This window comes from Eptatretus burgeri, chromosome 9 (genome assembly GCF_056783735.1).
Source record: "Eptatretus burgeri isolate ZD-2024b chromosome 9, Ebu_testis_v1, whole genome shotgun sequence".
In the NCBI taxonomy this organism is placed as follows: domain Eukaryota; kingdom Metazoa; phylum Chordata; class Myxini; order Myxiniformes; family Myxinidae; genus Eptatretus; species Eptatretus burgeri.
The window spans coordinates 26,320,242-26,335,952 of NC_140969.1; the positions used below are offsets into that span (position 1 = coordinate 26,320,242).

General features: G+C 43.1%; 1 protein-coding gene across 3 annotated transcripts in view; it reads left to right on the plus strand.

The window, feature by feature from the left end:
• The first annotated feature begins 11,051 nt into the window (after positions 1-11,051).
• The window catches only part of NUDT5 (nudix hydrolase 5), a 74,078-nt gene continuing 69,418 nt past the window's right edge, over positions 11,052-15,711 (plus strand). Inside the window, exon 1 of one of the 3 annotated variants that reach the window (XM_085894441.1) lies at positions 11,052-11,295. In XM_085894441.1, coding sequence (XP_085750567.1) covers positions 11,113-11,295 — 183 coding nt within the window. In that variant the 5' untranslated portion in view covers positions 11,052-11,112. The remainder of the gene's footprint in view (positions 11,296-15,711) is intronic. The other 2 variants (XM_085894440.1, XM_085894442.1) reach the window with 2 other exon arrangements.

The following is a 15,711-nucleotide window of genomic DNA, read 5'->3' on the forward strand; positions in this document are numbered from 1 at the left end:
AAGCTTCTTGTTGTTTGTTAATTTATTTTTATTTGATGTTTCTCAACCGCAGAAATGGATGGCCAACCTGGTAGGCAGGTAAGCCGAAACAGAGCAAGGTTTCTTTGGGGAACTTTTTATATCCCCTTCACCATGTGGAGAGAGCAGTGCTACCCCTAAAGAGGGCTGCTTTGACACCCAAGCACAATACAAATATCATTGCTGCTCCTGGTCAATGACGAAACGACCATCTCACTTGGACCATTATATGTGTGGACTCATGATGAGGGACTCCCAGCAGCGTCCTGTGCCTATCCCCGACATCACTCCTCCCACACCGCAGGACTGATGACGAAATGGGTGGGGAGTTGGTGAGCAAGTGCCAATGAAGAGGAAAAGAACCTGCACAAAGAAGTGATTAAGGTGATAAAGGTGTGTGCCATCCCTCTCCCACTCTATTCCTATGAGCATCATTGGCTGCAGCTGCAGTGAATGCAACATAAAGCCTGATGCACCTGGGCAGGTCATTGGTTTGACGATGGCGGCCCTTGATATCCATAATGGACATAGCTGTCTGCTGATGCTGCGTAGTGGTGCCTAAATTGGTGCCACCACACACTTTCATGGGCATATTTATCTACGATGTCACACTGCCCAGGCTGACCAACAGGTGTGGTTTGATATCTGAGTGACCTTCTCATAGCCTTAGCAAAAAGCCGATTCCCTCCCCCCCCCCCCAAGGCAGTGGGGATGTGTTACCCTGGACAAGAGGCCCATACCAGGTACTGTAAGCCAGAGCCAGCTGAGCCTGGGACTCACAAAGGGCAGGGACATCACTCCCAGAGGTAGCTGAAAAACAGCTACCCCAGCGAAAGAAAAGCACTTATCTGGAGTCATACATACAATATGGCTTTCACTTCACTTTTGTGGATGGTGTGCACAAACCTCAGTGTCTGATATGTTCAAACATTCTTGGAACTCTCAATACTCAAACATCATCTGGAAACTGCTCATCCTGCCCATGCAACTGATGACTATGCTGCATATGATGTGAAGAGAGCTCGGTTTAGGGCTGCAGGAACACTGCCAAATCTTGGGTTCCTATCTGAGAACAAATACCTACACTGGAGGCTTCCTATCACGTAGCACTGCGGATAGCAAAGGCAAAGAAATCCCATGATATTGCTGATAAGTTGATTAAGCCTTGGAGCCTTGGACACGGTAGGACTTGTATGTATGAAAGAGACAAAGCAGAAGATACGAGACATTCCCCTCTCCAACGACACGATTCATCTCCACATTGCGGAAATGTCCCAAGATATTCATCATCGAGTTGTCGTCCAGATTAAAATGAGTCCAGCAAAAATGTACATGCAACTTGATGAATTAAATCGTGTGATGTTTCTAATTTTGCACAACTTCGTGTATTTGTCTGTTACATACCTAAAAAAAAAGAGCTGAAGAAAGAATTTATCTTCTGTGAAGCTCTTAAAAAGACCAAGAAGGCAGTTGACATAATGCAGAAAGTAGACGACTTCTTTGAAAGTTACAATCTCACATGGGACGTCATCGGGTCGATTTGTACCGACGCAGCCCCAGCCATGATGGGAATCAAGTCAGACTTTACTGCACTTGTAAAACAAAGGCCACACCGTGTGATATCAACTTATTGTGTTCTTCACAGACATGTGTTGGCTGCAAAAACTCTTCCTGAGAATCTGCAACTGGTTTTGCAGAAAGTCACCGAGGCTGTTCATTTCATTTGTGCCCGAGCATTGAATCACCGCTTGTTCAAAGCTTTCTGTGATGAGATTGGCTCTGTGCACTCCATTGTCATGCTTCACACTGAAGTCAGGTGGCTTTCTCATGGACTTGTTCTCAACTGCTTGTTCGAGCTCTGTACTGAAATGGAGCTTTTCCTTCGTGCTTGGGATTCAAAGCTGTGTGATAATTTTACTGACACGGTGTTCATTGCCCCCTTAGGATACCTTTCAGATATGTTTGGGTTACTCAACCAACTCAACGAGCAAATGCAGGGCAAATCAGTAACCATTGATGAAGCAGGCGAACCGTAGAAGGCATTCCAAATCAAGCTAGAGTTGAGGGTACAACGAGATCACCAAAGTAATTTTGCGAATTTTCGGAAATTTGATAAGATCATCAGCAAAGAAGCTGGACTGTAACCAGAGATAACTGAAGACATCACTTTAGATTTGAAAACCTTGAAAGATCACTTCACTGGCTGCTTTGCAACAGATATTATTTCTCCAGAAAGCTGGATATTGAGACCGTTCACCACTGATATGACAAAAATGAAGGATGACGACCCGGTGAAAGAAGATCTGATTGATCTTATTATTAGGTCTAATTATTATGTTTAAAATAACAGGACTGGAGTTAGATATTTATCACTATCGAAGTAAACAGAGGCAAGTGAAGAAAATAACCCAGCAAGCCAAAAGAGAGTATGAGAAGGACATGGCTCAGAATATTAAACATATTAGCAAGGCTTTCTTTAAGTATATCAGGGGAAAAGAACAGGTTAGGACCAGTGTGGGCCCATTGAGGAATAGCACCGGGAGAGTGGTTAGTGATGAAAGTGAGATGGCAGGCTTATTAAACAGTACAGGAACTTTTCTTCAACTTTTACACAAGAACAGTCAGGAGAATTGCCAATAGCTGAGAGTATCTATCGAGGAGGTGAGGAAGGGCTTTTACAGAAGATCCAGGTTGGAGTGAAGGAAGTAAAGGAACAGCTCAGTAATCCAAGAGTAGATAAGGCTCCGGGTCCAGATAGTATGCACCTGAGAGTATTGAGGGAGGTGGCTGAGCAGGTAAGTGAGATGTTAATGGATATTTTCAATAGCTCATTGAAGTCAAGACAGGTACCGGAGGATTGAAGAGTAGCAAATGTACCACCATTATTTAAGAAAGGATCCAGAGAAGAATTGGAAAACTATAGACGTGTTAGTTTGACTTCAGTTGTGGGGAAGGTGTTGGAGCCATGAATTAAAGACCAGATGAGGAACCATTTAAACAAATACAAACTAATTAAAGGTAGTCAGCTTGGGTTTACCAAAGGTAGTTCCTGTTAGTTCTACTAGTCTTTTCAAATCTTACTAAGGTAGTTGAAATCTTTTGGAGTTCTATGAAGCAGTGCCTGATTGGGTGGATGAGGGAAAGGCAGTGGACATAGTATATCGAGACTTTAAGAAGGCATTTGATAAGGTACCACATCGGAGGTTGTTAGCCAAAGTGAGGGCTTGTGGAGTGGCTGGTCAGGTAGCTAATTGGATTGCAAACTGGCTTCATGGTAGGAAGCAAAGAGTGGCTGTGAGTGGGAAGATGTCATGCTGGGAGGATGTAAGTAACGGGGTACCTCAGGGATCAGTACTCGGACCATTACTATTCAATATTTACATCAACAATTTGGATAATGGGGTAAAGAGCTTTCCAAATTTGTGGATGACACAAAGCTTGGAGGTAAAGTGGATAGCAGAGGGGGTGGTGAACAGATACAAGAGAGGATTGATACTTGCACAGATTGGGTAAAAGACTGCAGATGCAATTTAACCCGAGCAAGTGTAAGGTGTTGGGGATGGGAAAGAACAATGAAAATAGAGATTACAGGATGCAAGGTGTAATTTTTGAGCGTGTCACACAGGAGAAGGATCTGGGGGTGGTAATAGATACGGGAGGTAAGCAGGCAGCACAGTGCCAGGCAGCTATAGGTAGAGCAAATCGGGTTTTAGGTTGTATTCGGAGAGGGATAAATTATACATCAAAAGAGGTGGTGTTAACATTGTGCAGGAATTTAATGAGGGGCACATCTGGAATATTGTGTGCAGTTTTGGTTACCACAGTTCTGGAAGGACATAGATGCCATAGAGATGGTTCAGCGTAGGGCTACTATATTGATTCTGACCCTAGCTAGACTCAGCCATGAGGAGCGGTTGAAGGAGACAGGGCTTTATGCACCAGAAAGGAGGTGGTTGCGAGGAGATATGATTGAGATGTTTAAGATAATGAAAGGTGAAGATAAAATAAGTGCAGATGAATTATTCAACATAGTAGACAGTGATAGAACGAGGGGCCATGGCCTGAGAGTAAAGAAGAGGAGAGTGAAGATGGTGGTAAGGCAGGGGGACTTTCACTCAGAGAGTAGTTAATGCATGGAATGGTCTCCCTGGCAAGGGCGTAGCCAGAGGTCCAAAAGCGATGACGCAAAAAGAGGTGAACTTGGTTGACGTGACGGTGCGCGTAGCGCAGCATCGCGAGCGCCAACGGCGCGAAGCCATTCCGGCGAGGGGTCTGGGGGCCACTCAAGGTGCCCAGAAGCCAATGCATTTTTGAAGCCCAGAAACCTATTCTTGGCTAATTTCAATGCTCAAAATTTTAAAATGTTAATGTTTATTTGAACCACATTAAATGAAAATGGGGGGGGGGGGGTATTGTCCTATTTGGGTATTGTGATAGGAGTGGAGATAAGAGTATTCAGAGCACTGCCAGGTAGCTTTGATAGTTTACTCCCCAGGGAGCTCAGATGGCCAGAGGGCTCAGGCCAGATCATATTTCAGGAAATGAGCGACGAGGCGACTGCCTCGTCTGCCTCAGCCTGGCTACGCCCTTGCCTGGAAAGGTAGTGGCAGCAGAAAAAGTAGATAAGTTTAAATGAGAATTAGATAGTTACCTGGAAGTTATGGAGATAGAGGGGTATGGGGATGTTGATAAGACTTTTAGGTAGTTTGAGTATTGATGGGGGATTGTGTAAGGAGTGCTGTTGGTGGGGGTCTTGTTAAGGGGGGTTGTGTGGTTGATGTGTGGTTTTCACCAGGCCCATGCCCCTTCTCCGAGGGGAAGAAAAGAAAACGAACAAAAAACCCAACAAAAACAAAAACAAAAAAAAATACAATTTTTTCTTTCATTAATTAAAAACTTCTTTTTTTTTGCATTTTCTTCCTTGGATCTTGTGTGGATGGGTTGGTGTGGTGTTTGCGCAGGCATGATGGGCTGAATGGCCTCTACTCCACCTGTGTTGGATTTCCTTGTTGTCCTCCTTGTTGTCCTTATTATCTTCAAAACTCCACTGGTCTGAAAGACTAATTTGAAAGAGTGGGAGTGGATTTTTGGTCGAAATTGACATTAATTTACTCTTCTCATTCAGCATGCCTTCAAGGTGGTTGTTCGTTTTGTCACCACATATCTTTGTGAGACCAGGTTCTCAACCCTGGTAGCAATAAAGAGGAAGACCAGGAACTGCCTGAAAGCTGACGATGACATGAGAGTAGTGTTGTCATCAATAACTCCTCAAATCGATAAACTGATTGAGGTGAGGCAGCAACGATGTTCCCATTGATACTCCTGTTTTCAGTGTTTTTGATATTATGGTGGTGGTGGTGGTGGTGGTGATTGTTATGAGTGCAATGTTATCCTTTCTTCTCTCTTTGATCACAGTATAGTCTTGCTCAATACTTGGATAATAAATTCTTTCCTTTTGTCTCTTTTCATTTTTTGTGCAAAAATTGCATTGGCTCGTCAATGAATTTAAATAGATCATTGGGTGGGGGTAAATGGCTGGTTATGTCGAGCTTAGGGGGTAAATGGTGGGAGAAAGGTAAAGAATCCCTGCTCTACCCTTTCACATATTCTTCGCACACAGGCCTCCTTGTGCACTCTCAGCAAACGCACCATTTTACCACTCAGCTCCCAGAACAGCTCACTTCTGCCATTAAGCTTGGCCTGCGACTCTGGTCAATGGTATCCAGTGTTCCTTGGGAGACAAAGTTCCTCTTTGCCTGACGGAAGGTTCCAAGACACCCACTGGCTTGAAGACATTCCACAACTCTTCAGGATCCCGCAAAACACCCAGACCCCCCCTCAGATCCCCACTCAACCTGTTCACAAACTCCTCAGCTTATCTCTCATCCTTGAGCATGCCAACATCCAACCTAGGTTTGGATAATACCATTCTCTTGGATTTAAGCTGCAACTTCAGAGTTGCTACAATAAGCCTGTGGTCAATATTGAGGAACTCAACAATCTGCTCGACCTTGCAGTTCTGGAGCATACTCCAGCCACCATGAATGGCACAAGCTGAATCTCCATTGCCACACCACCAGTGTTGGAATACAAGTCCAGCGATGAGGCTGTGGGCGCTGAAACCATGAACCATACACCCAAGGTCCATGACTTTGCAAAGTCAAGGAATTTCATGCTATTATGGTTCACAGTTCCAGACCCATGGGGACAAACACATGTCTCATAACTATGCCTATCAGTGCCAGTCGATGCATTGAAATCCCCCAAGACAATAAGAGCATAGAATGCCTCCTTCAGAGTGAGATCACTCGCCCCAGTTGGAGCATATACAGAGACCACAGAAATGACACCGGAGGAGTGACGAATCCTCAGTCTCATAATATGCTCGCTGACTGTTGTTGCCTCAATTATCAGGGGAATGAGCTGATTTGACACGGCCACAGAAACTCCATGGGCATGGTAACCATCAGAGCGACCAGACCAGCCATAGGAGTAACCACCCACCATGATCTCACCACTATCCAGTCTCCGAAACTCAGTGCTGCAATACCGATGTTCAAACGCTGGAGCTCATATGATAGCAGAGACCCACCTGAAGGGACCGCCTCAGTTTACCCAAGACCACCATCTGGTGATCGACACCTCAGCACCACCCCGACACACACCACCACAGCCCAACCCAGGATGGTTATCCTATGGTTTTCCTCCTATCATCAAATAATGGGGGTCCTGAAGCCTTTGCCCCAATCCTGCCACCGGGTTAGCTGCCCTCAAGGGCAGCTGCACAGGAGGTACTCATATGGAGTGGGTTTTTCTTCATTTTATTTGCGTGTTTTTGCATGTTTTGTGGAATGAAGTGTTTTATGGCGGCCAGACTCCAAAGAATGCCACTATCTCTGAGAAAGAGGTAATCAACTGCAGGAGTATGTCCACAGACACAGTTGGGCACCAGACTTGGATTGCTCTTGGCTCACAAGGAGCTCCTCCACCCTTTGACAGATTTTGCTTTTAATCCTTCTGGGTGTGCATAACCATATTGTTGCGGGGTTGGACGTCGGCTGCGAGCACGACCACCAGATGGAGCTGCAGGGTCGACTCCGCCGATCACCCGGAATGTATAGGTCGTCACCCCGGATAACTCCGGAGGCGACGGGTCCCTTATCGAACCGAAGTTCACCAATATTTTGATGGCGTGAGGTAGCGTCCACTTGTCTAACTCCAATTTACCTAAGTACTCATGCCGTCCAACTACCGGGGAAATTCACCCTCGACAATGCTCATACGGAACAAACCGCTAGCGTACTCGAACCGTGTGCGACCCGAGCGGATGGTCACCGAGCTTCCGTCGGTCCAAATGTCCCTTTTACAGAGGCAACAGCCTGGCTAATTCCCAACACGCAGCATGTCAAACCAATAAAATAAACAAATATACCATCAGAGATGGGGAATCCCCCGCCATTGAATGAAAAAGGTCATACATATTCCAGATAATGAGGGAGGTGAATTGGAAACAAGACACCATTTGGTCATCATCTCGAAAAAGTTCCCCAGGGGTGAGGAACGTAGTAACCAAAAATAATTGAAATCAGATAAGCGGTTTTCCATTTATTACAAAAAACATTTTTTTCAAGATGGCAGCCCCAGTCGGTCATCTTGGATCCGGTCACGCCCAAAATCAATGGGGTTCTGCCTTTTCAGGTGGTACATGTGTGACCTAAATTTCAAATCGATATGGTGAACAGTTTATGAGTTATCACACTCACAGCTATAAATGTTGACGCTCGGACGGACGGACGGACGGACAGCCAGACGACCTGGGTGACAACAATATACCCCTTCCGCCACGAGGCGGGGATAAAAACGAACTGATACATTTAACACATGGGTGTATTTATAATAGGTGGGGAAGGAGGGGAGCACGTAAGAAGCAGAGTTATCACGACTAATAGAAATTAAATGCAAATAATGTACAAGGCACTTAACAGTTTTACTTATAGACGGGCCCACACACAGACACACACACACACACACACACACACACACACACACACACACACACACACACACACACACACACACACACACACACACAGAAGTGAACTCCAATGGTCTTTATTGAAGTCTTCCAGCTCGAGGAAAGGGAGATGGAGACCAGAGCCTGCACTTGGACCTGTCCACCTCGTGTGGTCCTCGACGATCTGGCTCGACGGGACTCAAACCCGCAACACGATGCCACTCCAAGCACCAGGGAGGGAGGAAAAGCGTCGGACGCCAGGCACTGCCAAGCCAACCAGACCAGACAAGTCGATCTCCGGCACCTCAAACCCGATCACTGCCAAGCCGACAGAATTTATTTTACTTTAATTTCCCACAAAAATGCATTTTCTTTTCTGAGATAAGCAATAGAAAGGAATTACCAGTCATCATATTTGTGAATGGAATGGATTTATCGCCTTGAATGGTGTCCGTTTGCTATTTTCTGGTAAGAAGGACTTAATCTGAAGAACTTCACTGATGCCTGAAATCGCATTGGAAGTGACCCACGAGGTGCTCATAAGAGTGAGGAGTATTGTCGAGGGATCTATTACTCATCCCTGGAACCCTCCAAGATGGAGAAAGCACATGTGTTGGCAGACAGGGGTTCGTGCTGTTTGAGTGTGTGTCCTGCAGAGGGTGCTTCACGGCGTTCACAAAGAGGGTAGTGGAGGAGAAATAAATCAATGATTCATGATATCCTGACATCTTGTTGGAGAATCTGATGAGAAAAATCACCAAAAAGCACGAGTGGAGTCGTGGGATTGCCATGGACATCCGTAAAGAATTATGCATCGTCAAAGATTATAACCGAACCATAACCAAGCCATTGCCTCAATTTCACATTCTCGCAAGACATGACTCAAGATCATTCAACACCGAATAGAAGACTTCATTAAGTTCAGAACGGAAGACCCATTGAGTAAGCAGCTTCCAGAGGAGTAACAGGTACACGAGATCAAATCACAAATCTGAGGTGGATCGTGTAAAAAAAAGACAACAAAGGGATATCAAAAGAAGGTGACTCTCTGTTTTATACATTACTAGCACAGGGTTCCCACTGCTGGTCTAATCAATAACCTTTCCTGGGAAAGGCCATGACCTTTCTTGGGAAAGTCACATTTCCAACCTCGCCTCAAAAGCCAGTCGCCGACTGGGAATCCTCCGTCGTGCAAAGTCCTTCATTGGCCCTCTTGAGCTCCTGACCACTTACAAAGCTTTTGTCCGTAGCCTGATGGAGTACTGCTCTCCCCTCTGGGCTGGTGCTCCTGCCTCCCACCTTTCTCGGCTTCACGCTGTCGAAACCAGGGCATTTAAGATCATCGGCATCTCCCGCAATGAAGCTGAGTCTTTGGGCTTCTCACTCAATCACCGCAGGTTGGTCAGTGGTCTTTCTGTCTTCTACCATCTCCTCTCTGGCCTTGCTCCCCCTGCTCTCTCTGCGATTTGTCCCACCACATTTCCACAGGGCGCTCAAAGTCCGCCAACAACCCCCTTCTGGTAAAACTACCAAAATCACGAATCACTGCTCATCTTCATTCTTTCATTCCTCTTTTTTCCCGCCTTTGGAATAAACTTCCTCACTCTATTCTTTCCCATTCTTCCCTCCAGGCTTTCAAAACAGCTGTTCACCACCACCTCTTATCTTCCCCCATCCAAATCCCTGATCTTTTCTACCCCCGATAATCCACCCAAGCCCACTTCCTTCAATTCCCCTGCTTTCCTTCCTGAAAGTCCCTGTAATGTCCATCTTCTCTTCGCCATGTTCCCCGTCCCATCCGCATCCCTCTCCCTTCCACAGTTCACCTAATGTGTCTGTTCCCCACTGTTTTGTCCCTCCCACTCCCGCCCCTCTTGTCTCATGCCCCCTTGCTGTGAGTTGTGTGTTTGCTCTCATACGAGCCTCGACCAAGGTATACAAAAAAAAAAAAAATCCTGTTGCCTTTCTGAATAAATTAAATTTTGATTTTTAAAATAATTTTTGTTTGGGCCTAAAACACTTCCCTCCACCCAATAAGGAATGGAGTCAGGGATCATTTAATAATTAATATTACCTTTCACTAAGGGTTTTGAAAGTGATAAAAAGGGAGATTTGTGTTCCACAGTGTCCATAGTCCATTTGAGCATCCTACTGTTTACAGATTGTTGAGCATCTGATTGATTAAAATCATGCGAATAAATTATTGAATATCAGCTGGTTGTTTTTTTTTTTGTTGGAATCCTCTTGTCACCTGTGCTGGATCCCTGCTCAGTGCTCATGTCGGCATTGGTGGAAATGAGACCTGTGATCTCGCGGTGAAGCGTGCCCTTGAACTGGAAAATGTCACCCAAACTTGGGACCTGGGACCTGGGACCACCTGGGACCTGGGACCATGTCACCCTGGGACCATCGGAAATGATTGGTCTGGCCAAGGTAGAGATCGAGAAAAAAAATGTTCATTTCAGTGGGGACTCCAGCACGAAGGGAAGATTCTGTCACTCAGTGCATCCGGATGTGGTAGCTCCAGTTAAACTTCCCATGTTTTCCCGGAGAGAGACCAGGTAGCTCTTGGCAGGCGAAGACTCGGGCACTGCCCTCTAAATTCATACATGTACAAAATTTGGGGACACCCTCAGGGGTTTTGTGAAATGTGCAGGAAACCCGAAGATCTAAATCATTTCTTCCTAATTTGTCCTCTTTATGAGGGACCCAGGCGGCATCTTGTGCAGAATGTAGGAGTAACGGAGATCAAGATGTTGGATCTACCGGGAGTGTTGAGGCTGATGAACCAGAAGCACCCGCAACTCTGTGAGCTGATACTAAAATTCCTGAAGGAGTGTGGGAAAGCCATTAAAATTGCATTACATTCGATGGGATGATAAACAATTTGGATCGCGTTCAGGTGCGTGGCATGTATAGAGCCAACCGGCTCTGTCAGGGCCATTAAAAAAAGAAGAAGAAGATGATGGAAATAAGAAGATGAAAAGAAGATTAAAAAAAGAGGAAGAAGAAGAAGATCGGTTCGTGAGCTCGAATCGGGATTGGTGAATCCCAAGACTCCTCCTACACGCTGTTTGTTGATGTTGAGACCACGGGCGGTTCGCTGGTTGCTTCGCAGGCGTCGAAGGTTCCCGCAAAACCCGGGCGTTTTTTTTACGTGGAGTCCGTTTCGGTGTGAACGCAAGGTGAGGGAGTCGCTCGGCCCGCTGTGGAAGATGGAAAGCTCGGCGAGCATCGGAAGCGCCAAAATCACCAGCGAACAGGTGCGAGTAAAACGTAACAATTGTTTCCTCACGTCCCTCACAGAGTCTCGGTGTTGTTTTGCACGGACCGTCGTCTCCGCAATTTGACCAGTTGGCCCACTCGAACTCGAACAGGAAGCAGTGCACTTCCGATATACACCGCCTGAATGTTTATCACATTATAAAATCACTCCAAAACGACCCAGGGTTCATATTCGAAGTTCTCTCGCACAGCAGCTTGTTGAGGATCCAACGGCCACGTCAGACGCACGAAAGTGGGTGACGTAAGACGTAAAAAGGCAACACGCACAGAAAGTGCGTCAAAAACACGTGATCCATCGAGAGGTCGTTTTGTGCGTCGTGTTCCACTTGACCCTCAAAATGACGTAATAAGCCACGCCCCTTTTGCCCAATGCGAAATATAATTCTTCTTAAAAATGGCATCAAATCTATCATGTGTGGTATCAAATTAAAGCTAATGACGTGTACATTTATTCGTACTGTCAATGGATTGGTTTTGTATGATCTTTGGCCAAAAGGCCATGATTTGTGTGAAATATACAATCAAAATTATATATATATATATATATATATATATATATATATATATATATATATATATATATATATATATATATATATATATATATATGTATTTATGATCCTGTAGTGAAAAGGAGAGGAAAGTCAACTTCTACTTAAATTAAAAGTTGGTCAGGTTTTGATTTTTAAAAAAGGATTAATATGCATTTAATGTTGTTTGTAAGTGTGACCCATCTTGGTCTCTGAAAAAAATATAGCTTCTCGAGAGCGGTGCTACTCAAAGTGGTGGTACGCGGACCGGTACCGGTATGTGAGTCATCGACTGCCGGTCCGCGGCGAGTTTCCAAGATCGACGGACAAAAACAAAAGCTAGAAGCATGGAAGAGTCGAGTGTCAAGAGATTGTTATGACATGTTTCACCAATTAGCGGCAGTCATCGCTGATGCAGGAGAAGACTTTAATGTTACATCTCTACGAAATGTCATCAGAGAACACTTGACGAAACTGGCAGAACGTTTTCAGCATTACTTTCCAGAAGAAGAAGATCCACGGAAAGGGAATGAATGGATCCAAAATCTGTTTATGCCATTGAGAGATGACTAGGGCCTAAGTCACATTTGCTCTACGGCGAGGATACGGCGGCCGTACGCCCTCTGAATTGACAGAAACGTGTGGTGGCTGCAGAGTTTCTGAGGTGGCCTCAGGGTGGCCCTACGCCATATGGCTATATTTTACAGGCCATAGGGTCGCCGTGGAATTGTAGCGCGGAGTTGTAACTTTTTTTCATTTCTATGTTCGCCATAGCAATTCGACAAGCTGAAACAAAAGAAGTGGTAAAAAAAAAAGGGAACCCACTCGTTACCGTCCGTCTGGCCACACGTTCCCCTTAGGGCCCCCTGCGGTTGCCTTGCGGTCACCTTGCGTCAGCCTTGAAAATTCTATGGCCGCCACAGGAATGTCCTAAGGTCACCGTGCGACATCAAATCAAAGACCGTACGGCACCCCCACGTTTTCGGTCTCCACAATTTATAAATACGCCGTGCGGCTACCCGAAAAATAAAAACATATGTGACTGCTAAATTGTGTGACCGTGGAAATACTGCGGCCGCTGTATAATTGCTAGTGGCCATAGATTTTGGAGACCCTACGGCCGCCGTGGCAAATGTGACTTTGGCCTTAGGTGTCACTATGGAGGATAAATTGTTGGAGCTGTCTGCTGATGAAGGATTGAAGAGGAGTTTCAAAACTACAACAGCACTTGCTTCTTTTTGGATAAAAGTGAAAGCAGAATATCCTGAGCTTACGGAAATTGCTCTGAAAACTCTTCTCCCATTTCCTTCAACCTACCTCTACGAGACTGGCTTCTCAACCATGAACATCATTCAGACAAAGTACAGGAATAGTGTGGATATTCATTCTCCATTGCACGTGGCACTTTCCTCAATTAAACCACGATTGGATAAGCTGACAAATAAGAAGCAGGCTCACCTTTCACATTCGTAAAAGTTAAGGATTTAACATGCCTATATCATCAATTTCATATTTTAACATTACATTTTCAAAGTTGTCTTCAATGTAATGTTACCTATTTCCTTTCAATCTTTCTTTTCATGTCTTTATTCAATGGAGTTTAAGATAACTAAAATATATAATTTTTTCAACCTGCCTTGTTCATTATAATTTTTCATTTTATTACTTATATACCGGTATACATGTTCATAATAACTATTTTTGAAGGCTTTGCGAGTTTGATTTTTTTTTATATATTTTTAAATATTGTAATATGTATTACTCATTTACAATATATATATATATATATATATATATATATATATATATATATATATATATATATATATATATATATATGTGTCAACTTTTATTCTATTCATTATATTTATATATTTTTCTGGTATAAATTAATATTACTACGGATGTTCAAACTATTTTCTCGGATCATAAACAAATAATAATATGGCACAAATATGGTACCGGTCCCTGGCACATTGGAAAAAAAACCTGCCGGTCCGCCACATCAGATAGTTTGAGAAGCACTGCTCTAGAGGGCGCTAAGTCATCATATTGTGGCTACAGGCTGTCTCTACTGCACACATCAGCACATGTAATTGGACAAAAGTTACTCCATTGTTATGTCAACAACCTTGTCAATTATACACTCTTCTGGTAAGTGTGTGATATATTGTATGTAACAAGGCATCTGTGAATGTAATTATTTCATGAATTTGAATCCTTCCCTTGTATCACGTAATAAAATAACAGTTGCACCAAACACCACACGAATTTGAGATTTGTTGTGGTGTGTTCATAATTAACGACAACATCTAATACCCAAATCATTATATCAGAGTGTATAATAATGTAAAAAAATAGTAGCTCTAGGATACAAGATAGACTGGTTATGTCAAATTTTAAAAGTACAGAAGGCCTTATAAAATAAATGTGATGATATTTTTAATATCAGTTCTAATGGTTACGTCAAATTAAAAAAGTACGGAAGGCCTTTAGAGACAAATCTCACGACAATTTAAATACCGGTCGTAATAGTTATGTCAACTTACAAATGTATAGAAGACCTTGTAAAACAATTCTCAACATTTTAAATAACAAATATTAGAAACATTCTCAAACGTGAAGTAACCCAAAATGACATTTGGTTTTATCAAGGTACATGATACACATGTTTGAGGATTACTTCTAGATTTATTCAAAGGCACAACCATTTTTTATGAAGCTAGAAAACGTGGCAAGTTTGTGACGTAGAAGAGACAAATTTCAGCAAGATTGTCACTTTTTTAAAATTCCGGTAATGGTTATTACAATGACGAAAGAATAAGATACATGTTATTTTTGGTCAAATTAATTATGTTGATTCTCTTTAATTTGACTTTCCTAAACAATATCGCTTTACTTCAGTCAATTTGTTATTCATGTTGTTTTTGTATTGTATCAATCTTGTGTAGTTTTTGGAACTTCTACTGTTACAAACAGCCCTGAATAATATCGTTTTGTAACCTTAACGGAACAAATTAACAAATCGAAGAGATGCTATAAATCTCACTAGTTCCACGTCATCAAAATTTTTGATTAGTCATATTTTTAAGACCATAAAAGTTGTTTTGCCCCACTTCCGATTTTATTACTGGAAGAGGGATGGAGGGATCAACACTCTAACAAAACTAGTTACATTTAAAGGACTTCATAAATCTTTTGATTTGTTCCCTACCTAAATTATCCCAGATAATGCAATACATACTTCTTATCAATGAGTCGGCAATGTTGAAATCTTGTACTTTTGTATGATACCAAACATGATTATTATGTTTATCTTCACTAAGAAGGTAACCTATGAAAATGGGTGTGGCTTATATTGTGATATCAGGGGTCACCGGATCAGGATGCAGCTTGACAGAACTTTTAAAAATTCAGCATATAGGGTAATGTAACGTATCTACCATGTACACCAAAATTTTTTTGTCAGATTTTTTTTTTCATACTAACAAATTATGCTTCAGGATAAGCCGGCAAGGCCAGAGCAGTTGGGGCATTCTGACTGGTATTTTGATGAGAGGCTTCTCAATTTTAATCTTGATTTACATTAAAATTGAGTTGCTCCTCATCCAAACACTTGTTAGATCACCCCATCGCTCCCATGCCTGATGGTTTATACTGAATCAATGATTCTTTAGAATGAAAAAGAACGATATGAATTTAGTCCTGAATTGTCTTTTTAGAGCTATGTAGAATTATGTAATATGATATTATGGCCTCTAAATGACCCCACATGATGTAATATTTATTTATTGATCATGTTTTTGCAATGTTCATGTCATTACCTTTCATATGATACCACACATAATATATTTACATTAACTT